The 27,315-nt window shown below is 33.6% G+C and overlaps 1 protein-coding gene across 1 annotated transcript; it reads right to left on the bottom strand.

The window, feature by feature from the left end:
- Positions 1 to 1,050: 1,050 nt before the first annotated feature.
- Positions 1,051 to 27,315, bottom strand: LOC140446356 (thioester-containing protein 1 allele R1-like). The gene is made up of 19 exons (XM_072538900.1): positions 27,054 to 27,315; positions 12,908 to 13,100; positions 12,591 to 12,824; positions 12,285 to 12,535; positions 11,572 to 11,902; positions 9,137 to 9,325; positions 8,622 to 8,978; positions 7,292 to 7,564; positions 6,959 to 7,013; positions 6,594 to 6,866; positions 6,207 to 6,446; positions 5,923 to 6,083; positions 5,275 to 5,672; positions 4,980 to 5,202; positions 4,315 to 4,609; positions 4,013 to 4,248; positions 3,562 to 3,737; positions 2,353 to 2,633; positions 1,051 to 2,202 (listed from the first exon to the last, which is right to left on the bottom strand). The coding sequence occupies exons 1-19, from the start codon at positions 27,107 to 27,109 to the stop codon at positions 1,979 to 1,981; spliced, it is 4,446 nt and encodes a 1,481-aa protein (XP_072395001.1). The 5' UTR covers positions 27,110 to 27,315; the 3' UTR covers positions 1,051 to 1,978.

Here is a 27,315-nt window from a genome sequence, read left to right as displayed (position 1 = left end):
TAACTTTTGTCATCTTAATTTTTATCAAAATTTGAAACATTTGCATATTATACAAATAACAAGACGTTATGTGGTCATATTTAAAGCCCGCTAAGTAAATAATTAAAATTATTAGGGAGCTTTTTCCTTAAGGGGTCCATCATAGGAACATTTCCCCTACTATTACCGTACCTATAGAATGCTAAAAAATGACACATTTTCAACATTTTTTTTATCTTGTCTACTTTATAAGGCAAACAAACTTGTTTTATATTGCTATAGAACTTTTGAAGATTACAAATATTTTTTTTTTCGTTGTTCCTGTATATTAAAGATGGCGCCAAAAATGACTGCTTGGTGGCTGACAGTTAATCTTTGAAACGGCAAATCTGAAACATAAAATTCGAGAATGTTTTTAAAAAAGAAGTGCCCTTACGTAATAGTTTACCAGAAAAGTTCAAAAATTGACCTTTTTTTCGATTTTTTTCAGTCGCAAAAATTTTATTTTAATAAATAATAAGTTTTTGTGACTGAAGAAACACGTAAGGGCACTTCTGTAAAAAAAACTCTTCGAATTTTATGTTTCAGATTTGCCGTTCCAAAGATTAACTGTCCGCCATAGGTAGTAATTTTTGGCGCCATCTTGAAAATACACGAACAATGGAAAAATAGAAAGTTTTTTTAATCTTCAAAAGTTGTATGATACTATAAAAGAAGTTTAATTGAAATTATAAGATAAAAAAAATGTTGAAAATGTGCTATTTTTTAGCATTTTAGGCGGTAATAGTACCTTAATAGTATAAAATTAAAATCCAAATGTGTCCCTATTAACACCAGTCTCCCTTAATATCTATTATACTTTTAAATCTGCCTATCTTATCATTATCTAAAAATTTATAATTCTGTTTTATTCTTATCATATTCTCTTTTGTTTTTAATGTAAGGTTAGGTGAGGTTATGTTATTGTCAGGTATATATTTTTAATAGTTGTTTTAAAAAATGGTTTATGACGACATTCAAATATCAGAGGGTTTCTAATAGGACAGGTTATTGTAATATTAAACATAAACGAACACACACATTACTTTTTAATTCTCCACTAGTTAAAGAAGATGTAATGTATTTATTGTCCAGTCTTCACACTACCAAAATCTTACTTAACGTAATTATATATAGAGTTACAGTGTTACTTTAATACGTACATGTTTGCAATACACAAGCGTTTCTTTTAATTTCTTTCCTTAATATTTGATGAATGGCATATGTGAGGTATGCGTTTGTAATATCGAATGTTATATCGAATATTACTAAAGACGAACAAAAAAACAGACAGTATTCCGACAATGACAATAGACATGTAGAGGATCGGTCTACGTACCAATTGTTTATTGAACAACAGTAATAGGTACAAATTTATATGAAGTTGGTAAGATTACAATTGACATGCTCTGATAATCCTTGGATAGGTGTTAATAAATGAAGATTTCATATCTAATTTGAGTAATTCTCGATTGTTTATTAGTACATGTTGCTGTGTTAAGTTTATTGAACAAAAGTTATTGTTGTAGTTATTAATTTTGATATAAAAATCACTTTAAACTGATAAAAGGCAATCTAGAGTTGTATTTTAACAACACATAATCTTGACACGATGACAAGTAAGAGAAGAGAAAAATAATAGTATGTTAAACAAACATAGGAGTTGTATGCGCTTTATAAATCATAGAACCACATATTTAGTTGAATATCAAAAGCAGATATATTTTAAACATATACGCAGCAAAATCTATGATTTACCATACTCGAAGAAAAAATATAAGACAAATTTGGAATTTATAGAAACATACATAAGTAACAAAATAAACATTTCGTTAGAGATAAAAGAAGATAGAACTAAAAACTCGTTTGTTCAACATACTTAATAAACGTTTCAACGATAACTTCTAGTATTGATGGTTAATAGAAAAGCTGTAAGTATAATCATTAAAATAGCTTATGGCTAACTCCAATTCATTGCTATCGTCACTAGAGGCACGAGTATGGCACATATTATATGCATGTGACTAGTATCTGCACCTCCACCATCATCATCTGATCCTATTCTCCTCTCCCGAGACTCCCTGGCGTTGGCTTCAGCTTTGCAGACACTTTCACAGTCCTCTTCTTCACACAAGTCGCATAGATGCGTTGCCGGGCCTCGATAAAACACACGGGCTCTTCTTGCTAAAAATTAAACAGCATTTTTACGTGAAAGTTGCTTTACATTTCTGTATGGAATTCACATAGAGATGGTATTTATTTATGTGAAAACTCTAATCAACACAAGATACATAAACTACATGATATAATAACACAAAATAGATTAAAACTTACAGCTGTCATAGTAATCGTACAAAACCACGGGAACAGGCTTCTGCTTAGCTGTTTTGTGGGTTCTGTAGGCTGATATGGTGGGACAATACTCAATATTGGTGATATTATTAAAATATAACAACACTTTGGTCATTTTGTTTCTGGTTTCCACCCTTTGGACATTTTCAGAGAGTTCCAAGCTTGGCAAGGCATCAATATCTGCTGTAAATCCAGAAGGTAGCGTTACTTCCATGACAGCCATATTGCTTTCGTTACTGCTCGATAGGTTGTGGCCCACAAACCTGCAAAAATTACTGTATTAATTAACATAGAAAACAGCTAAGTACAAAAAACGTTTAATGTTGAGCAAAAAAGGTAAAACTGCTAGACAAACGAACATTTTCGCGTAAAATGTACAGTGCACATGAATTATATCAAAAGGATTTATTGTAAATAACCTCTTAATATTACTGTTAACTGTAAAATGGATTGTAAAAAGATTTTCTAACTCAATTTAGCAATTACTTGCTTTATGTTTCCATTACTTTTGAACTTCTGATGTTGTACAATAGGATGGACGGAATGGTTGTATAATTGAGTGTCGAGTGATAATCCAAAACAGGCACAAATTCGTGAAATATACTATAAATACGTTGCATCTTAACATTCCTATTCGTAGAGGGAGGCTAATATCACGGTTATTAGTTAATAAATATTTTGTTATTTTATGAAAATGAACCTGGCAATTTCAATACGTCTTCGAATTTCAACAGTTTGATCATTTGTTTCATGTATCATAGCTCCAAGATATTCGTAATTTACTAACTTTTTGAATTGTGGTGTATAATGAATTGGATTCTCACTGAAGGTGTATTGAAGATCTATGCTTAGTTTTCTTGGCAATCATTTATACACCGTAATCATTCCATGATTATTAATATTTTCTAATAAAAGATAAAGACCTTTCGATGTTACCATAGATTTTATTTATTTCTTTATTGAAGATTATCCCTTCATTGGCATCTAATAGAATTCCTTGGCAAATATATTCACTATAGATGTTAAATATCAGTGTCGATAATAATCCCTGTCTCACTCCCCATCTTACCCCTATTTCGCCTGATATTTGACCTATTCTTTGCTTTTTGATTCCATTATAAATTCAGAATTATTGGCAGATCTTTATTATTAACCCCTTTAACTTTACTATATAAACCAAACATTACTTACGCTATACATATGGAAACCTGGAGGTGGTAATTGTTGGAGTTCTTGTCCACTTGAGGGTCCAAAGTAAACATGGGCCAAGGTCCCGTCACGTTGGTATTGTACTGATATGCCACTTTGAATACACCCATACCCGTACCTTGTGCTGTTACATTGACTTCTCGTGTAGATTTTTCAATCTGTAAAAAAGACATTTTACAATGACATTGGAAATCATATTATGAAAGGTCTCTAGTTGACTGGTAAGGTGTATTATTAGCAATCGAAATATTCTTACTTTTATCATTTGATTTTATTCATTGTCTGCATTGTTAAATAAACACTTTTAACATAATGTGATATCTTAAAATAAAAGAATTTATATGTTTTCAACTCATTTTAACTCTCAAATTGCAAATTTAACCTATCATCTGAAAAAAATCCTACACAATTATTCACTTTATCTTTTTTTTACCTCTGCACTTTGTTGAATCATCAAATTGTTCCTATTGAGGCTAAATTTCCCGGAGCCATCTTTTCCATACTGGAATTCTATTTGGATATTTGTAGGACTCGCTATCCTGGTCACTATTTTATACAAAGCTTGCAGTCCTACCACAGTATCGTGAGACGATGTAAATCCGCCAAGATTGTTCTGTTGACTGAGTAGCCACTCCAGAACAGGCACAGCGTCTTCTAGTAGATTTGCCTCTAAAATAATATACGGCTATAATAATAAGAATGTGTAATAAAAGAAAAACTCTAATCTTGACTTACCTATAAGGGTCATAAGGGCATATGAAGTGGTCTCTATGTCGATAGACCTGGGTAATTTCCTCCAAGGGTTCATTTCTTCGCTTTTAGGATATGGGTTCGCCCACCATTTCAGGTTTTCTTTGGACTGTGCTTTGGAGTCCAATAGATTGAAAGCACTTTGACGGGATGTGTGTCCCGTGATCTGCAGCACATAGCTGCAAAGAGCAATAGTGTAGATTGGTTCAGATTCGTCTATATTTCTTGCCAGATAGTCTAAACCTTTGTTGATGACGTTTACTATTGTTGGATCATTTCGCTAGTTATTAAGAAAACATAAAGACGTTAGTCTAAATAAAAATAAAAAAGGTTTTCAAAGTTTTGAAGTTACTTTGAGAAAGAAAATATACATTTATTGCAGTAGGTATAAAACCTTTGCTCTATCTTATGTCTTTATATGTTATATAATTTTAATTATGTTATTCAGAAGGTACACAGTATTTAACGAATGTTGATTTGTAAATAAAAACAAACAATACCTAGGTATTCATTAAATAAAAAATGGAATAAGTACTAAAACCAGTAATATCCGTTCTTTTTTTAATTTAAAAGTTCTTTTGATATTTCTATAATTGCCTTCATAGTAGAATATCAACAATTAAACAAATAACACCTATTCACGTTCTTACCTGCGAACTTTCACGCAGTGCCATAACCACAAAAGCAGTCAAAGCTAAACTATTTCCAGAATTGTTCTGTAATTCGGTATGAATGATGTTGCCTGTTTCATAAAAACTGCCATTCTTGCCTTGGATATCAGTTAACCAGTTTGTGGAGTTTTCTATAACTCTATCGTCAATAAAGATGAAGTTTTTGGCTTGGCTCAACGCTAAAACAGTATAGGCTGTGACCCTAAAAACGTATAAAATTACTTAGACTTTATTTTTCGTTGAATAATATCGACAAAGTTTGCCAAATGCCTACCAAACACTTCCTTTTGAATCTCTCCATTCAAACGGCGAAAATGATCCATCTTTCCTCTTGAATGTCAACTGCTGTTGGTAGCTTGTTTCCAAATTCTTGACGGCCTCATTTTGAATAGTTGGAGTAAGCTGACTGGTCACCCTTAAGTACTGTAAAATTACTAAATTCGACATTAAATGAACCAAATTCTGTTCTCCACAGTCCGTCGGCAACCGAATGACGTTGTCCAAATGGATCATAGCTGGAGCCAAGAAGGTTCCCACAGCAGAAACTTCTACTTTTTCTGAACCCTCGACAGCGTTTTTGGGAATAATGAAGTTGATAGATTTCTTGAAGTTGGGGTTGTTTCTGACATCGATGAGAACAGATTTCGTGTAAAATTCGGTTTCTCCTCCAGGCTGCAAATGAAACATATTAAATGTATAAGATAACCTAAACAAAAAAGAGACAAATTCAAGAAATAAAGAAAGTGGTGATTTGATTGTATTATTGACTGGTTTTGTGGAAATAAACTGGATTTTGATTTAAAAAAAAATGATTACGTGACCTAATATTCATGTGGCAAGTGTTTCAAGGTCTTTTTAACTCAAGTCAGGTCGATGACTTAAATGAAGATTTATTTGATAAATAATAATAAATCATACCCACCACTACTAATAATTGTTTTTCAACGACGTCTTGATTTTTGGGGCTGCTGGCTGTCACTTTGATTGGTATAAAACCACTATTGCTTGCCACAATTATAAATGATACTGCAGCTGCGCCATTCTTCTCTACTTGCAATCTTTTTCTTCGATATAATTCCACTCCTAAGAGGAAAAAATCAAAAAGATAATATAAAAATGCTGGTTTTTAAGTAAGTAAAACTGCTTTACAGTAAGAATTTCGACTTTCAGTTATTTTAGCCTTTTAGTATTTCATCATTAACTTACTTTTAACAGTATTATCTTCAGTAGAAGCTATATATTCAAACTTCTGTTCAGAATTGTGCAACGTAACATCAACTGTGATATCTTCGTTGACATTATTTTGAACTACAACTGGAATACTTAAGATTTCTCCCCTTTGGACTGAATAAGGCAAGTCTAACACCACCACCATGGATTTGGTGACCTTAATTTTCTTATCTGTAGTAGTTAATCCCAGTCCATGCAAGGGATCCAACGAAAAGCCTACAGCAAAAAAGATTTACACATATAGTGAATATCTGCTGAATGTTATAGATTTCTAGCTTATAACAATCTTAATTAACATTATAATAAGATTAGGAAAAGAAGAAGAAGATCATATGGATATAGTTACTGACATGCATCTCTTACCTGTCACTGACCAAGTGGTCAAAGTTTCCGGTAACTTCCTCCTAATAGAAGCCTTTCCTTCGTAAGTCGAAAAGTTATTAAACAACCATGTTTCAGCAATATCTTGCGAAAGATAAACTTTGGGTCTATTCCACACTGGTCTGGGTATTCTGCTGAATGCATAAGGACCTGCCAAAGGTGGTCTAGTTGCTGAGTGTATAGGAAGACCGAGGCCTCTGTCTGGTTTTACCGTCGAAGGACCGTAGAAAACTGGACGAAGGTAAATATCTTCCACTGAAAAGGTTAAAGATTTGCTATCGAAGTTTGGAACTTGGAAATGATAAAGATTTGAACAAAGAGGTATGAATAAGGAACAAAATACTTACGTGTTGGTTTATATCTATTGATTCTAGTATTGGTAGCAATGTCAGCACCTGATTCCTAAAAATAAAAAGAAGTTATATACTTTTTTTGTGAAATACTATTTTTTCTGCAGTACCAAATTAAAAAAGTTTTTTTTGTTTTGATATTATATAAAATTTCAACATTTCAACAATAAATTTATATGGAGTGGTAAAGAACCCTATAGTATAAATAGTATACTCCCTATATGGAGTATAAATTTTGGATGTGATGGGAGTGCATACCAAGAGTCCTTTTACCAAACTTATTAGCCAAATACATAAATCTTATTGCATAAAAAGATAAAAGATACTTACAAATATAGCATTATGTAAATTGCTAGCCCCAGGATACCACGACAGCTTCATCTTGGAGTTACTTCGAAAATGAGGATACGGTGTTCCGAGGGCCACATCGTACATTTTCAGCTCCTCTGCGATACTTCCCAATGAGAGATCATAGCCATCTTTGAGACGTACCACGTTTTCATCTACAGCCATTAAACCGATATAAGAGTTCTGCTGGGCTGTGATGGTGAACTCTACGTCAAGGTTTGGTTCGCTTTCAAAAGTGTTGAGTTGGAAATCAACCTAGATAGGACAAACAAAAGTTAACCAACCTATGTATTGTCAATATATTATTACAGAATGGTTCTAGGAATTGATATATCTGATAGATATATCAAGCACACACGGCCCAGTAAAGGACCTAAGGAGTCAGATCAAGCATCCGCATTGTCGGGATGTCTGCGGGAGATAATTTGGTCAAATCCGTATATGCGCACAGATAGTAAAATTAGAATCTACAAGACTTCGTACGATCATGACATATGGCATAGAAGTACGCGAAGATACCAACAAAACGAAACAGATGCCAAGGGTTGCCGAAATAAAAACCCTAAGAACAATAGTGGGCAAAACAAGAAGAGACTGGGTGAGAAAAACGTCAGAGAGCAATGCAAAATTCAAGATATTGTAAGATGGGGAAGGCAGCGTAAGAGGATGTGGTACAATCATCAAGACGAATTGATGAGAATAAACTCTCAAAAATTGCCCTAGAAAATAACTAGCCCGGTTCAAGACCTCCCGGAAGGAGAGGTCTTGAATCTCTCAATCTACATCCCAGGAAATTAACCAGAGGCAGCTTCAGAATTAAACAGATCGAAAGATCTCCAAGAAGTAGAAGAGGAAGAAGAAGGTTCTAGGAATTAAATATCACACAAACTAGTATTACGAAAACAGTTCTTGGGTTCTACATGACAGTCAAAAAATGATTCTAGACACTGTTTTCGGCATTTAGATGGACTTTTTAGATTAACTATACTGGATTTAGAAAGATTAGTAGGGAAGGTGTACCTATACAAGCACATAACAGGCGGAAAGATATACAAGCAAATAACTTAAAATTATACCAAGGGTATAATTTTGATCACTCTACGCAAGTTAAAATAATTCTTCTTGTCAATATCTTTAGTTCTTCGTTCTTCGTTCAAGATCTGCTCTGTTATGCCATAAAAAATATGCCACTCTTATATATATATATATATATATATATATATATATATATATATATATATATATATATATATATATATATATATATATATATATATATATATATATATAGATATAGTGTAAAATTACTTACAAAATTTTGTAGAAGGCCATCGATTTCAATATCCAAAGCATCTCCAATCATCTCTCCATTTTCAGTTACATAATAGACGATCAAATGACAAACAGGAACCATCGCATGAGTGGCAGTAAAGTGGAAATTGAACTGTTTTCGGTTTTCTATTTGAAAACTATTGGTACTGATCACATCTCCGCGTCCCATCAGTATATAGTTTAAGTACTGCATTGGTTTGGTGCTGTTGACTGAGATATCTACGTCCAGGTTGACGATAGGGCGGTCGGTTTCTAGGGTGGCTTGGAGGAAGTTGCCGCTGAAGGAGACGGCAGCTGGAATGGGTGTGCTTCTTTCTTTAAGATCACGGAACTCAACCTGAAATACAGCAAAAGTGTTAATAGTTTTATCATATTTATTAATTCACCATGTCCCATGCCAGCTAGCGAAGCCAGCTAGCTAAAAATAACAAACTTTTTAATACAAAAAAACTGTATGTTAAATTGTAAAATAATCTTTAATACGCGTTATCTTACCTCTATTCTCAAGGCGGTTCCATTTGTAACATTTCCTGGAGTTAGATATTCCAGCTTCAAGAAACCATTATTGTCTAAAGTGTACCTGTTTTCTTCATATACTTCGTCTACCCTGGAGTATCCGTGTTTAACAACAACTTCCTGAGGATTTATTTTTACTGGTGTGCCATCGTGATTGGATACTTTGACCTAAAAACATTTGATTGAACAAAAACTATAATAACTCTAAAGTATAATATAACAAAAACTATATATATATATATATATATATATATATATATATATATATATATATATATATATATATATATATAATTAGTACAAATCTGCAACCTATCCGACACAATTAAATATCTTAAGGATATTAACTTATTTCATAAAATGTAATAATTTCTTTAGATGATAAATTTTTATGTTAATTATATATTATAATCCTTAAACGGGCGTAGGAAATTTCGACACTAAGCAGGTAGCGACTAAAATTTAATGGCAATTTTCGACACCAGCCCCAATTCCCGTTTTTATCTTACAGGTATATTCGACACCAAATAAATATAGCTGCGACATAAATAAAATACCATAATTAATTAATTTATTTATTTTAATAAAAGTAATGTGCATTTTATTTCTTTATAACTGTAATAATATCTAAATATAATACAACTAGTACCTAATTTTTGTACATTTTACCGTTAATATACTTGTATACAATGATTTATTTGCTATTTGCTACGTATTTGTTGGGATCGTAGTTTATCATTTTCTCCAAAAATGCCAATTTAGCCTTAACAGTAGTATCTTTGATTTTTGCTGGTATATGTAAACTATTTATTTTGACATAAGTGTCTACTTGAAATTCTTTTAACTTTTCAATAAAAATAAAAATAGAAGGATGTGTTGAATAAAAAGAAGAATTAAATCTCGAATGAAAGGATTCACAGGCATTTGTGGTCCTCGCAATAGACGGATTTTGATTAGACCATATGTGTGGTGGAAATAGAACGCTATCGAAAATGTAATTTTCCAGTAAATAATCTGCATATATATCAAGTGTTGCGTTTATAGGTTTATATGACATTAAATCATAAAGAAAGCATTCTTCAACTTCTGCTGGATTTAAATAAGTTAAACCAAACGTATGCCTTAACCATTTTCCAATTTCTGAATTTGTATCCTTATATTCTTGTACCAAACCCAAAGATTGAATTTTTTTAAACCAGTTTTGGTGTAAGTGAAAACGGCATCCACTAATGTTTGCATTGGGCCACATATACAATAAAGCACAGTGAATTGCTTTTTCAAAGTCCACAAATATTTCAGTTGGCTCTAATGATAATTGAAATGTTTCAAAAATCTTAGACCTTAATAAAGAAAATAAATGTTTGTATGTCATTGACAATTTGTCCTTTAACAAACAGTATGCTAAAGGAACATAATGTCCATTTTCCAAGCCATGTATAGTAAATAATTGTAGAAAATATTTGGTACTGTATGAAAATGTACCATCCATATACAAAGTTTTTAATTTACACAACAAAGGAATATTTGTCTCGCATGAAAATACAATTACATTTAATTCAGGATGATTTAAAAACAAAAAACTTTCATTGAGACAGGTTTTAGGAGAATAATTACTAACCGCGTTATGGACTTCTGATATGCTTCTTGGTAACGGACCTGGTAACAGTTTACGACGACAGTTGTAAATGTTCTTTCTTATGCTAGCTATGTCAGGAACCGTCAACAAATTGGCATCACACTCAGCAACAGCAGTTCTTGTAATTTTGGCAGGCTTTTCCGACATGTCCTCTTGGGCTTTTCTTTTACATGCATTGGTTACCATCTTTACTTCAAGCTTTTTTGGATCGGCCTCATGATTATGTACCAAATCACTTCTTGTAATGGTGAGGTCCTCACTGCCTATTGTAAACACTTTTGCGGAACACTTAGTGTTTCTTTGGATGCAGCGCCAAAATATCTCGCCGCTTTTTAACACTTTCTGTTTCGAGAAGGAATGATGGTCCACCACTAATAAATCTCGACCACGGGAACTTTTTATCAAACTCATTTTTTAAATATCCGTATACGTGCACAAGTCAACGTCAAACAAGAAATAAATTACAACTGAAATAATTTAGTCACAAGTACACAAGTGCCACGCCCCCCGCCGTGACAATAAATATTGGGACAATCCGCTTGTCCTGCTTGGGTGCAAATGTCCATCGCCGCTAATTACCTACCTACCTGCTTTACGCCGCGGTGTCGAAATTTCCTATAATAAAATTTGACCCTTCGATTACCCCAGGTACAAAGACAATTTGGTGTCGAAAGTTCGCCCGCCGCCTTAAATACCCGCTAATGACCTTTTACGGAGAATACGGTTTGCTGTAAATAAAGAAATCCCAACTTAACCTGCTATTAATGAACTCACTTACATATGCTGTATACTTCAGCCCCGGTTTGAAATAGTCAGCCGATTTAATCAGATCCATATGGTAGTCATATTTATGAATATGTATCTCCATGCTGTTATTCTGCCTTCTCCCTGTTAGCTTTTCTTCAACAGCGACATCTAAAATAACTATTCTCTCGTATTCATCGTTGAGCTGTAAATCTCGTCCGATGTCGAATTCAACGGTTTCGGTACCGTCAATCGGGAAAACTTTTCGAATAGGGTTTTGGAATATGGGCTGGATCACTCCAGAGTATATGGTTGGGTAAACTGTCACCGTAGCTTCTCCTTTTACCTTATTCCCATAGTTGTATCTAAAAATAAAAGTTATCAAATAACAACAAACACATATTCACTGTTTATATTAATTAAGTTTTAAGGTTTGTGGACAAAACATACTAGTTTGGGTTCCGTATGGGACTTAATGTTTGAGATTGACTGCATAGTTTTTAGGTTTCGTTAAAAACTGTAGGAGTCAATGAAAAGTCGTTATAAAATAAAAATGTGTCTGACAAGGTTTGTGCTCTAAAAAAGTTTCACTTAAATAAGCTTAAAAATGTAGTGGTAAAACAGAAACTCTATTAGTAACTTGAGATTAGCATGCAATACAGGAGCCACATTAGATTTGCCCCAATTGTATCCAAAGTTCTGTTATGAAGAAGACACCATATCAAAAAGGAAGGGAACTGTACTTACTTTGTATCAATCTTTGCTCTAATGACATTATCCTTGAAGGTAACGTGTCTTTGGGAGTCAATATTGACCATAAACTTTGGCAAAATGTACTCAACAACTTCGATGGACTTGTGATAGGTCTGTCCATGTATTTCCACCGATATATTCCACTTGCCCAAAACGGGGTGTTGTCCTAAGTTCACCTCGCCCGTGAAGACTCCTCTCACAGCCTCAATCCTCCTCCAGTCTTTCACCAGATTACCAGAACCATCCTATGAATTTAACAACTTTAAAAATTGTCACTTGGTTTTAACAAAAGTTACTTACGGAGACAAATATATGCAATGGTTCATTCCTGACCTCAGCAGCTGGTTTTAATTGTGAGTTTAATACAATGGCTCTAAAGAGAACGGTACTACCAGGTCTGTACACTTGCCTATCCGTTTGGACAAGCACCGTATACGATTTTTTGAGGAATTGTAGCGGGTAACTGGTAACAAAATCGGCTCCTCCGGTACCACGAACCTCTAGTTCATATTCTCCATCTTCGAGATTACCAACCTACAAATATCAATCAAATACATCAGATACTTCATATTAATATCAATAATGTTATACTTATACTGTTATAAAACAGTATATACCTTCAGTTCGCATATTCTGGTGCTATACGGTGGTATAACCACTTGGTCTTGGCTGAACAATGGTGTTCCATTGTAAGATGCTCCTTGGAGCACTGCTGTTATAGAAGTTGGTTGAGATGTAGCTTGAACGCTGATGGCACAATGGTAATCTGTGTTTGGTTTGATGATTCTGGGACCAATAACGTTAAAAAACCTAAAAAGAAAAATATTTTTCACAATAAAAAAAATCTTTGTGGTTGGCTGTATACCATAGTTTAAAAAAACTTGCAAAAAAGTAAAAACTTTTGATGTATGATGGTATATTTTAATATTAAAATATTTAAAATTTATCCTTTATCCCTACTATGTCATTTCACAAACAAACCTAAAATTAATTTTTATTTAAAAACTACCATTTTTGTTTTTTTAGATACATTATAGAGGGTAAACGCGAGAGGACATCAACCAGACAATAGTGGGATGAAGTAGCAATGCGAATGCTATTAAGACTGTAAAAAGTGGTCGAATGGGATGGTTAAAAACAAGCAAACTCTTCAATGTCCCCAAGCGACGTTAAGACGGAGTGATGTAAACAAAAGAGCCAAAGGGTGCGCAAAAATTGTGGGACGAGAGTGGCTGAGAGGATTTCGTGTGCGACATCCTGAATTATCATTGAAGCAACCTGAAGCTGTGTCTGCAGCTAGAGCGATGGCAATTCTTCTTCTTATGGTGTCCTATCCAATTAGTGAATGTTGGCGACAATTCTGACATACTTCTCTCGGTCTTGTGTGGCTCTAAAGAGTGCATGGGCATCGAGGTTTGTCCAATTCCTTATGTTTTTAAGCCATAAGTATTTCTTTCTTCCGATGCTCCGTTTTCCTTCTATCTTCCCTTCCATAATAAGCTTTAAGAACTGGTAGTTGGAATTTCGAAATATATGACCCAGATAAGCAGTTTTTCTCCTTTTTATTATTGGCAGCAAATCTCGTTCTCTGTCCATTCGATTTAATACTTCGAGCATTTTCAGAATTTGGTTAAGGCATCTCTCGAATCAAAAAATCAAAAGTTTTATTGCTTCTGTATGGACACACTAGCCATAGATTACTGAAATCTTTGACATTTGCCAAAAAAATGGGATAATTAATAAAGCATAAAAACTTCCCTGATCACTGCACACATCGTATCCAGCCGCTTGATGTTTCCTTCTTTGGTCCCCTGAAAACATTTTATAACCAGGAATGTGCACTATGATTAAAAAACCATCCAGAACGGGTAATCATACAGAATCAAATCAACGAACTTTTCAATTCTGCTTACGAAAAAATAGTAACAATAAAAAATGCTACAAGTGGCTTTTTGAAAACGTGCATTTACCCACTCAAGCCAAGGATTTTCCCAGATGAGTTTTTTGAACCAGCTGAGACCACAAATAGAATATTAGAAACGAACAGTACAGAAGAAAACACGTCTAATCTACCAGAAAAGTCGGTCAGAAAAGAAATTAAAGAAAGTAGTGTTATGGAAAAAACGACACAACAAGAGCAAGATAATACTCACAATAAAGAAAATGAGACCAGAGGTGATCAGAAAGATAACAATATGAAAGAAAATATATCTTCAAGAAAAAGAATTACACTGCACGAAATTTTTCCAGTGCAAGTGAAACGAGAAAAAGAAAGTCTAGACAAACAATCTTCGGAGTTTTAACAACTACTCCTAAGTTAGAAGAACTCAAGCAGAAGGAAGAAAAGAAAAGACATGAGAATGTTCATTGATTTAAAAGGAATATTTTAAGTAAGCCAGGTTTAACTGCACAAACAGAAAGTGAAGAAGATCTGTTTGCAACCGAAGATGATGTTGATGATGTGGGTTGTCTTTACAGCAGTCATTTATTTAGAAATTTTCGGTCCAGGGAGTGTTGGATTAGTTTCATAAATTGCAATAATTGGGCACATTGTGAATGTGCCGGGGTGCCGGGTATTTAAATGGGAATAAGCCACAATTAAAGGTTAAAGTAAGTTTATTGACGTTTCAATTTCCACTTCGGAAATCGTTCTCCTGTAAGGTTTTTTAAAAAATACTTTTTCACAATTTCACAAGCTTTTTATAGAGATGAGATGTTTGCATTGAAGTTTATAAATAAAACGCATTTAAAGGAATGTGTTACATTTTTTTAGTTCAATATTTCGAATTGTATCTGCAAAAAATGTTTCAAATAAAAACTATATCATTTTAGGACACCTTCCCCTACATGGAATAAGATGTGAGCGATAGATAGTTCATGGACAGATACTCTTTGATAATAATCGCATATAAACTCCGAAACAAAAAAAGAAACATTACAAAGCAATGGCAACAAGTCCACAAAAGACTACAGTCCTGAATAAACTTTTGTATTTAAAAAAAAGAATACTTATTTGGAAAGTTTCTTGGTATATAGTAGATTACCTATAGTAAAATTTTATCATCGAAAACCAGCGAAAAATTTTTCCCATCGTATAGTTTTGTGAAGAATACAACGGCGAGTTTTCACGAATAATTTCTTCATTCAGGTTCAATGACCTTGCTACGAATTTTGTCATATAAACTTACACTTTCACGTAACAATGAGTAAGTAAAAGTAGAATAAGCTGACGGCGACCCGAAGTCTACTTATGAGTATTTGATTGCACCGACTGATGCTGAACTTATGGAAATTATTTTTATAAATTTAATCTAAGAAATATTTATTATTATTTTAAGAAAAACACAACGAAAAATAGACCAGAAAATGTTAAAAATATACAAAGTGGTAATTATTCGAGTAGTAAGATATAAGTACAGCAGTGGTAATCTTCCTCATAAGTGAGATGAAAGAAGGTTAAGTTTATTTGAGGAGAAACTTTTGTAAAGAACTATGGGTTTGATAAGAACAGAAAATGGATAACTGGGCAGATTAGTGAACCACGAAATAAACAATACCATGAAGAGAGAACATATAGTCAGATATATCAAACTACAGAGATGAACAAGGGATACATAGGAGGAAGAGAACCTGACCCCTAAGAAACTGAAGATAGAAAAACTGTAAAAAATGTAATAATATAAAAGAGTAAAAAAAAATTGTAAATAAAGCCAAATCACACGACAACCTTTGAAAAAAATGAAAAATGTAAAATAATTCAACTTAATAAATGATTAGAAGAGTTCTAAGAATACAGCGGGAATCATTTTACCAGAAATGAAAATCCTTGGAGATAATTATTAACAAATATAAATACAATGATATTAATAACATTGAAAAACAAAAAATTCACACTATATGAGCCAAAAAATTCAAATTTATAGCAGCGTATAAAAAGAGTGTACATTTTGTTTAGTTCTTAAGGCCAAATTTCTTAACACCTATCTCTATGATCTAAAGTTGCATCTAAATAACACCTTTCCTTAAATATTTTTGCAGAATAATATTCTGCAACCAGGAGTTGAACCTGCCTCCAGGAGTTGAACCTTTTCCTGTGTAGACATTTTCCTCGGAATGTAAGTAGCTGCTTGTCTACAGTGCAATATTTGAATGGGACGTATAAATCCTGGCTTCTTTGAACTATATGATCAAAAAGAGCTTTAATAGGGGCTAAGCGATCTAATGTCTTTCTTTCTTCCCTGGTATTGCGGTCGCAAAATCTCAAGCAGTTAGTCAGACACTCAAATCTAGCTTGAGGCATGGTACAGCGAAAATAGCTTACACCTGAATATCTATCAAATAATTTTGTTGTGACATGTTTTATGTCCAGAACTCCTGCCAATATGTAGAGCCCAAATAGTGCCTTCAATTCGATTATGGTAGTATGTTTGGTAAAAGTGGGTCATAGAGCTCGCCCTCTCACGGTCACTTTTATACTGAGGACGTGTAATCCTGTGTCTGTTTCATGATGTCATCGGTAAAAAATAAACAGAATGCTTCTTATCCTGACTTTACATATCGGGCTACATTTGTATTCCCCGATAGATAAACTACAATATGTTTTGTAGTTCGTTGAGTACGATTGATGGGTCTTACTCCACTCCATTTAAATTTGTTTTTACCGTAAAATCTTGTAGGTATACTAACAGCGTTTACTATGTCGCCAGAATTTCTCACTCGAATTTCATTTTGATTATCAATTTCCGCTTTATCAATGTCTTCCGTTTCTTTACTATTTTCGTTCTCAATATCTTTGTTTTCGTTCTACCACTTAATCTTCTTCACTTTCTACATTTGCTTCTGGTTTTTGGTCACTTTCTTCGACAAATTTCTTCATTATTTCTTCCAACTCATGTTGTTGCAAATACTTTCGTTGTCATATCTGTCCTTGGCCCTTACTAATAATGGGCTCTGGAGCTTCCATAATTTTATTCTATAACAATATAAAATATTTCTAAGGAAGTATGTAAAACAACAATATTTATCAACATATAACTAGGATTATGAAATAATATAACTTACCGGAAACTTATTCAAAGGCCTAAATAATAATTACGATTTGTTACCTACCCAGGGCCTGTACTCCAACACATCTATGTATCGTAGCTTATCGGGAGCAACTGAACGCTAAACGAAACATACACTGTGCTGAGCCTAATAGTATTTTACGAGGTTTGTCTTTTTATTTTTGCATATATCCGCTTAAAGGACCTCAATCTTTTGTTGTTATAAATCGAGAGTTTCATTGCGATACAACAAGTTGTGTAGATATAGTAAATTTTTGAAATTAGCAAGCCAGTTGAAAAATGAATCTTAACTAAATATCGGTAAGATAGTTTCGAAACAAATTCAGATTTCTGCTTTAATCTGGAGCCTTCTAAAAATTGCAAGACATAGCCAGACGTTGATAAAGATGTTAATAGAGACATGGGGAATCTAAAATTTGCATTCCACGACATGTCTCCTCAACTAAGCGGAAATCTTTAACGAATTTGTTTCTTGTACTCATACAGACCCAAAACAGCAGTCACACAGCAAAACATTGATGCGGTTCGTCAGCTAATTTAGGATGACCGCCGTGTAATATGTCGGGAGATAGAGGCATCTTTGGGCATTTCAAAGACCTTAATCCAAAAGATTCTACATGAAAAACTAGGTGTAACGAAATTGGTTTCCAGTTGGATCCCTCATTGCTCACAGAAGAGCAAAAAGCGGTTCGCGTCGATTGGTATCGAAAAACATTGGAACGGTTCAACAAAGGAAGCTCAAAAAACGCTCATAGTATTGCTAGTGACGATGAATCTTAGATTTACTTCTACGAATCGAAAAATAATTTTTGAAAAGCAATAAAGTACTTTAAGTCTATATATTTTTTGTCTTTATGGCTATATGCAAAACTAAAAAGACAACCCTAGTAGGAAGATAGATGGCCCTACCCATATTTGCTTGGGGTACTCCAGTACCCCGGGTAGGGTTAAAAGGTAATTGCTAATTTAAACCATTTGTTCTCTACTTGTATAAATCGTGCCAAAATACGAACCAAAAATTAAACTAAAAACTTTAATAGTAAGGGGCCGTTCAAGTATTACGCAAGCAGATTTATTACAATTATTTACCCCTATCGTTCCCTATCAGCAAAAGCCAGCAAAGTTCTTAACACCACCCGTGTTACGTAAACATTGTTATATGCATTTTTTAATGTATTTTGTTTTTTTATTGATTCATGAGCAGTAGTTATAATTCTACAAATAATAAAATAGATTTCGGTTAGAGGACTAAACGCATAATATTGAATTAAACAAACTTTACTATGATCTTAAGTAATATTACGAACAAAACAAACTTTTTTTAAAATTTTTGGAATACATATTAATTCTAATTACTTCTTCAGTCTTCAGTCCATGACACAGAAGCATAGATAATGCTTTGTTTTTTAGTGTGAACCACGTTCGTTATTCACTAGTAATGTCAATGCGCCTATCGATAAAATCGATGTATAATATTACTGTTATTTTATATTAAAACTGGTATTTCTTTTAATTTTTTTTTAATAAATGTTTTTTAAGTGTGTTGCGAAACCAGTTTGAGAAACAGTCGATTTATTTTTAATATTGCACTATAAGAAAGAACAGGACTTTTAATTAATGGACAAATTTTAAATATCAGCACAGATGATGCGTATTACAGTATAGTATAGAGAATAGTGCTAACGAACATTGAGCATCTATATTCGTTGATAGTTCTAAAGATTAAGACTGTTTGAATATACAAGTTATTAAAGGATATGATTGTGCTACGTAATGAAATAGACAACGCTGAAATAGACAACGTTTATTAATTATAGACCGAAGAACAGGTGAAAAAGAATGCAATTTATATTGTTTTGACGGGAAATATGGTGTTATTTGGTATTTATAACTTCTTGAGCATATTTCGGCATATAATCAACAGTTTTTACACCTTTCTCGTATTTGCTGGTCTCACTATTATGTTCCGCCAATCTGTAGAATTCTTCTCGGCATTCCCACACTAATCTGTAGTCCACCTTAGTGATATGATAAGATCCCCATGGCTGCTTGACTATATATGTTAATCCGCTTCAGTTCGAAAGCCTTTATGTTAATTTCTGTTGCACACTGCAAGATTGCATAAATTTTCACCTGATATATAAATCGGCATTCTTCTTCCTTTGCCCTATCCGTTTCGGACGTTGGCTATTAACAAGGCTATTTTGACTTTGTTTACGGCACCTCTGGACAGGTTATGCATCCATGAGTGTCGTCTGCTTCCCGGTCCCCTCCTACTGTCGATTCTTCCTTGGACTATTAACTGTAGCAGACGGTACTTAGTATGCCTCATGACATGTCCAAAGTACTCAAGCTTCCGTTTCTTTACGGTGAAGATTATTTCTTTGCTTTTGCCTATTTTTTGCATTACTTCCACGTTAGTGATGTGGTCTGTCCAGGATATCCGAAGAATACGGCGATATATCCACAGCTCAAAGGATTCTAGTTTCTTCAGGGTGGCTTCCGTTGTGGCCCATGCCTCTGCTCCATAGAACAAGACCGGGAAGACATAACACTTGACCAGTCTTAATTTTAGTTCTATTGAGATTTTGCTTGTGAACCACTTTTTCATATTGTTAAACGCGTTTCGCGCTTTTTCAATTCGTGATCTTATTTCTGTTGACTGGTCCCATTTTGTGTTGACTGTGGTTCCAAGGTATGTGTATGTCTCCACTTGTTCTCGACAAATCGGCATTCTAGGTCGAGCGTTTTCTTAACTTCATCCCTCTCGTGGGCAAATGTCCAGGTATCCCTGATTTTATTTGTGATGTTACTATGCCCTGATCTAACCATTACGTTACTCAAGTTTTCTCGCAATCTGTTATATCCCATTCTCGAATGCTTCCTTATAACTATTTTTAAAAGGAGGAGGTCCAGTACGGCCTCCGTAGCTACCATTGGTGTGCCCTTCATTCCCCTCGTGATTCCAAGGTAAGCATTTCTTTGCACCTTGTTTAGTTTGATGAACTTTTTTACTGCACCTTTGACCACCATACCACTGATGCATATGTAATTGTTGGTTTTACCACCATATTAAAAATGCAATATTTTTATTGTCGATCGGATTACAAGACGTATGTTTTTGTCCGGAGAATTTCATCATTACTTTTATCATATAGCATGTAGTTGTATCTGGTTAAAAAACTGCTTGATTCGTGGACTGAACTTTTTTAGTTTAGTTTCCAATCTATGTTCTGGCCCAGGGCTTCCCAAATCTGTGGCATTGTTCCTGGGTCGTCTCGTATGATGCGTCTGAGTATAGTGAGCGCCGTGGGCATTCTGACATATGAAGCTATCAAGAACATATTTTTCAATGGGTGTTTACCTTTTTTTATCAGCGTTGTACGAGATCGCTGTCCTTAAACAAAAAATAGCTCTGATCTATTTAGAACAATAATTTTCAACAGTTCAGCGCAAATATTTTTTCCCAATTGTATCGTTTCTTCATCATGACGTTACAATTACTGTTTTTATAGTTTAATTGATTATCTCACACCTTCTAAGAAGTCGTTTTTGTCCAGTAAAATCATTAACAATAACTCCAACGTATATTAAGTCTTGATCAACTTACTTGCTTGTTTTGTTATGATTTAATTTACTTTCTCTTATTCAAAAAATGCGTTTTCTGGATTCTCTTTTTACATTTATCTTTTCGGTTCACCTCATTCGCCCCTTTGTTTCAAAATATTGTAAACTAAGATTAACACAACACACCTTGGCAATATCTCCTTAAGTTATTTATAATGCTTCCTTCAAAGTAATATTAGTGCGCGTTTTGAGAGTCATATCCATCTTCAAAACAAGAAACAAATAAATAATTAATTCAGCTTACTTGATTAAAAGTACAATAATCATAAAAAGTAACAAAAATTTAACACGTTTGTAGTCTGTTCTGTAATTGCTCATTGTCAGAAATTGTGACTACTGGGCCGCTTACCACACTTCATATATCTTCATTTCATTTATCATCTTCATTTATCTTCTAAAGCTGGGGAACTCATTGCTCTATCAACGTTTTGTTTCCATGTCGTCCTAGGTCTTTCCTTTTTCTTTCATTTCTTGGCATATATTCTGGAGCATTCTTTGGCCATCGTCGTTCCGTCATCGACATATCCATATGAGAATGACCGGCGCGTTTTAATTCGCTCTATGACTGTTTTTTCTACCTTCGTTATTTACCTTATTGTGTCGTTTTGCACATTTTGTAGTCTTGATATTCTACATGAGCTTCTTAGGTAATCCATTTTAACTGCTTGCACTTTTGCTGTAATTTGTGTAATTCCAACACAGGGTTTGGTCCAGGTGTAACCCAAGGTATTTGGTTGTTTTAATTCTTTGTATTTCATGAAAAAGAGAGTCAAGACTTGATTTCACGTACAAAGTGTCTAATGTATCTGTTTATACGTATTTCGCCCTAATAGGGCTCATCAGAACAGATATTCATAGGCGTTCTCAACGTGAAAAATAAATCTTTTCTGTCTTTAAGAAGCAACACTAAAATGGCTTCGATATGGACGCAATAGCGACATCTGATAATAAATCCGTAAAATAGTTTCGAAACACAATTCAGATTTCTGCCTTAATCTGAGCCTTCTAAAAATTGCAAGGCAAAACAGACGTTGATAAAGATGTTAATAGAGACATGGGGAATCTAAAATTTGCATTCCACGACATGTCTCCTCAACTAAGCAGAAATCCTTAGTGAATTGGTTTCTTGTACTCATACAGAGTAGATCCGAATAAAATGAAAAAGACAGTCAAGATTTGATTTCACGTACAAAGTGTCTATGTATCTGTTTATACGTATTTCGCCCTAATAGGGCTCATCAGAACAGATATTCATAGGCGTTCTCAACGTGAAAAATAAATCTTTTCTGTCTTTAAGAAGCAACACTATCATTATCATTACTTTTTTTCTTCACTTGTTTTTATTATTATCTTTTTGACGTATGTCAAGTCGTCAGCGAATGCAATATATTATTGTTTTTTTTTTGTTTCACCTATGATTTCGCTAATCCTTAGATAGTCTGCTTGTCTGAGGACTTGTTTTACTCTAAATATTTTGGAACCTTCTCTTTTCTAACTTTTGGTTTTCTTTGCATTTTACTTTCAAACCCATTCTAGTAAGGATAACTGTTTTACTTAGTCTTTCATTTTATTACCTATTTGATTTCGTTTAATTCCGTCAATAGTTTAAAAGTGGACAAACATTGCATATTTAATTAAAAATAAACATCGACGAACTAAATCCACACACAATATTTTGAGTGTTGTAAAACAAGACAAAAATGGCAATACCTTGCAGGTTTCGCCCACAAATTCACCATCAAATTCAAATATTTCATCGTACGCGTAAAAAAGTCGACTTTAGAACCCACGTCCAGGTACCCAACAACATATTTTCGCGTAGGAAGTCTAAGAATCAAGATTTTTAAGTATGTGTATCTACTGAGTGAAACTGTTTTTATTTGGTCGACTATGACTAGAAGATATGATGAAATGTAATAAACTGGTTGTATAACAGATATCTGTTCAATAAAAAGAAGGTTAATAGTTGCAGATATAGCAAATTGACGTAAAATTATTTACTACTCATACTATAGAAAAGAAAACTTGATTTATAATTTGTTTCTTTATAAAATCCAATATTACGACATAAAGATTTAGGAACCCTCTTCTTTCCTCTACTATTTTAATAAGCATGTCTGTTTTATACTCTATTGCCTCAATTTATGCTGTCTGTCTAACTTTTTTTTGAGCTTCGTACTACCCTTTGTCCATTTGGTGATCGTGAGTCACAAATGACAGAACTAGGTACTCGTAACCAGATAGACCAGGTACTCATTGATGAAAGGTACTCTAGTAATATCATTAGAGCACAGAGCATGATAGGAGCAGAAATTGACTTGGATACTTCTTGGTAAGAACAAAGATGAGAATAAAGATAAGCAGAAAGTGGACAAAGCAGAACTCACAAGGCAACAAGTGGGATATACAAAATTTCGAATTACACAAGAAAAAACAGGAATACTAATTGCGAATAAAAATAGATTTCAGACGCTGGAAAAAGAGATACCAAATGCAGAGTTGACATTAAGCCAGAGAAACCATAGAAACGGTAGCAACAGAGTCCATAAGAAAAAAGAGAAAAAACGAGCAAAGTTTAAAGCTGAAAACCAGCAAAACGATGGACTACTAACAAGACCAACAGATGTGAATAGAGAAACTTACCATATAATTAGAAGAGAAACAAGAAAAGTGTTAAAATGAAAGAAAAAACAATACCTAGAAAATTGGATCAAGCAACTTAAGAGCAATTACAGAACCGGTCAGTCTAGGCAGTGTTATGTTATAAGCAAATTAAAACACTAAAGGGCTATAAGATAAATAGTCCGGGATTCATAAAAGATGATAGAGGACAACTTCTTATAGGAAATAAAAACATAAGCCGACAATGGAGAGAGTATTTTAAACAATTGGTAAATACTGACCAGGCACCAACAACATACGAACAAAAACAGTACCACTCAGCAGAATCCGAAATAGGGTTTCCCGCGCTTGAAAAAATAAAGGAAGCACTATTGGACTAAGAAATAACAAAGCTCCGAGACAAAATGGCATCCATGCGGAACTGATTAGAACAGGGGGAGAATAACATCATGTACAAATACATCACCTTATAAATGAAACAGGACAAAGAGAAGAACTACCGCTAGAATGGCGTGAAATCCATATAGTACCTGTCCACAAAAAATGAGATAAGCATATACAGGGTGCGGCATTAGTGCGAAGATGTCCAATTACTGAAGTAGGTAACAAGAACTTAATATAAATGTACAGGAAGTTCGGAAATTACTTGAAAACCTGAAGAACAGAAAAGCATCGGGTAAAGACGGGATACCAAACGAATTACTGAAATATTGTGGAGCAGCAATGACAGAACAATTAACAGCATTCATTAATAATATTATAAAATACAATAAAATACCGGAATAATGGAGAACGAGCGAACGAATTCTCTTATTAAAAAAAGGAGATAAATAACAGCCAGAAAACTACAAAGGTATAAACTTGTTAAATACTACGCTAAAATTTACAACTAAAATTTTAAAAATGCTAATAAATCAGAGGATAAGTTTAGCAGATGAACAACAGGGTTTTCGTAGTGGAAGATCGTGTTCAAATGCAAAATTCGTTATAAAGCAAGTTACTGAGAAATCACTATAGTATAATAGACCCGCATTTCTGTATCTAATTGACCTAAAGAAAGCGTTTGACAGAGTAAGACTCGAAGATGTAATCCATCTTCTGTATAATAGAGAAGTTTCCCTAAATATGATGAAAACTATCGAAAACATCTACCAAAACAACAAAATGGAAGTCAGAATAGATGGACAACTTACAGAACCTATAGAACCTATATAACCTATAGGCCTATAGAACCTATATAACCTATAGGCCTATAGAACCTATAGAAATAGGCAGCGGAATAAAACAATGGGATTAATTGAGCCCCATACTCTTCAATTTGATCATGGATGAAATTATCAAAGGTATTAACAAAGGAAGAGGATACAAAATGGGAAACAAAGAAATAAAAATACTCTGTTACGCAGATGACGTAATATTGATAGCCCAAAATGAAGATAGTCTGCAAATTGTCCACAGATTAAACATAGAACAAAAGAATTTAATATGACAATGTCATCTCAGAAAACTAAAACAATAGTAGTCAGCAAAGAACCAACCAGATGTAAAATAGAAATTGATGGCATTAGTATTGAACAAGTCATGGAAATAAAATACCTGGGAATTACACTGTCCAGCTATGGAGATCTGGACAAAGAAGTGAGAGATCAAGTACAAAAAGCAAATAGACTGTCAGGATGCCTTAATAACACTATATGGCGAAACAGATACATTAACACTGAGATGAAGTCAAGAATTGATAAAGCCAGTGTAAGACCAATAATGACATATACCTCAGAAACAAGACCCGACACAGCCACAACGCAAAGGCTACTGGAAACGGCAGAGATGAGTGTACTGAGAACAATTCTAGGAAATACGCTGAGAGATCGAAAGAGACGTGAAGAGATTAGAAGAAAATGTAACATCCAGTGTATTATAAATGAATGGACTCAAAATAAAAAAAAAGAATGGAATAACCACATAAGGAGAATGGAGGAGAACCGTGTCGTCAAAATAGCAAGATATAACTCACCAATCGGCAGAAGAAGTATCGGACGACCGCGCAAAAGATGGAGTGACAACCTTTCATAGAGGTATTAATACGCCAATAAACAAGCAGAATTGCTTATAAAAGTGGAATTAGAAGAAGTCTAATTACTCATTTGTCATAAGAGATACGAAAAAAAAATATTTAAGTAAAAGTTGAAACACAGATAGAAACATACTGTAAAAATATTTTCAAATATACAGGGTCACCCATATTGACGGGGTGGAACGAACTTATCTTTTTTTTGTAATAAAACACCCTGTATATTTTTGCGTTTTTGATTTCTTCTCGATGTTTTCATTTTTTCAATATGAGGTTTTGATAGTGTTATACGAGGAAATTTAAAAGATAATTACGTTTGTTTATTAAATGTATGTACGTTTTAAAATATATTTATTTCTAAAAGATTTTAAATATAGTCTACAATTGTCTTTGTTTTTTTAAATGGAACACCCCGTATTTTAGTATTGTAATGAAATGATATTTTATAATACTTTTATCGGGGTGACATAGTCTCAGATGATCTTCCAGCTTTGATGGCTTCATAGCTTTATTGCTAAAAACTTCGTTGCATAAATGGCACAAAGGTCTTTGCTTGTATAACAATGATTGATAATTGAAAATTCTTGCCATATACCCCCATTTTCATTTTATAGACCTCCAAATTTTTTGTGCCTACGTAGACCACCTTGGGATCGATATTGACTACTTTGGGAATCATTGGACTAGATCTTTATCTTGCGCCAAACTTTAGTTGGGAATATAACATAGTACAAAATAGTTGGGAATACAACAAAGATGTACATTCAATTTTTGTAGATTTTAAACAAGCGTATGACTCTGTAAACAGGGACACACTGTGGAAGGTAATGGTAGAAATGGGATTACCCCGAAAACTGGTAAGATTAGTCCAGATGTATGTGCAGGATTCATGTGCACGTATTAGAATTGGCAGCAGTACATCAGATGAGTTTTAAGTTTAAATTATCCGGAACTTTTTGTTCAACAGTGCAGAAAACAAAATCTATGTTTAGTCTATATTTTTATAGATAAAAAGTACTAGAATGCTTAAATAATCATATTTCAAAAGAAAAGTTATAATTATATACATTTTTACTGTCCTGATTCATTGTTTATTCTGAATCACTGTGTATTTTTAAAACGAACTATTTTAGGCGACACACTGCAATATCAAGGACAATAACATACTCAACCTACATTATAACACCTGTACAATGTTTTTTTAACAAAGTATATACCTATAAGAGAAAGATATATAATATTTTATTCCAAAGCAACAAACTTATAGGATCTTTGACGATAGATATTTCAAAAATTTTATACCGCTTTTGGTGTATCTATAGTAAAAAAACTTATTTACATAATGTAGTATACAAATATATACATATACAAACTTACCCTTGACTAGAAACAGTTGCGACTAGCAAAAAAAGCGTAAAACTATATAAAATCATCGCAAAAACAATTCACTATTCGATTATATTAAACTACACACGATTTTACACTAATATATTCGTAATGATCGAATAAAAATTCGGTTTCACTTAATCTTGATCATATTTTTCGTGTTTTGAATATGCATTTGTTCCACGGCCTCGTGAAACTAGTCATGTATCACGGAAATAGTTTAATCGTCGACTAATAGAGAGAGGAGAACAAG

Source organism: Diabrotica undecimpunctata, chromosome 1 (genome assembly GCF_040954645.1).
Source record: "Diabrotica undecimpunctata isolate CICGRU chromosome 1, icDiaUnde3, whole genome shotgun sequence".
NCBI classification, from domain to species: Eukaryota; Metazoa; Arthropoda; class Insecta; order Coleoptera; family Chrysomelidae; genus Diabrotica; species Diabrotica undecimpunctata.
The sequence above is the reverse complement of the archived record's forward strand: the minus strand, read 5'-3'. Positions and strand labels throughout refer to the sequence as shown.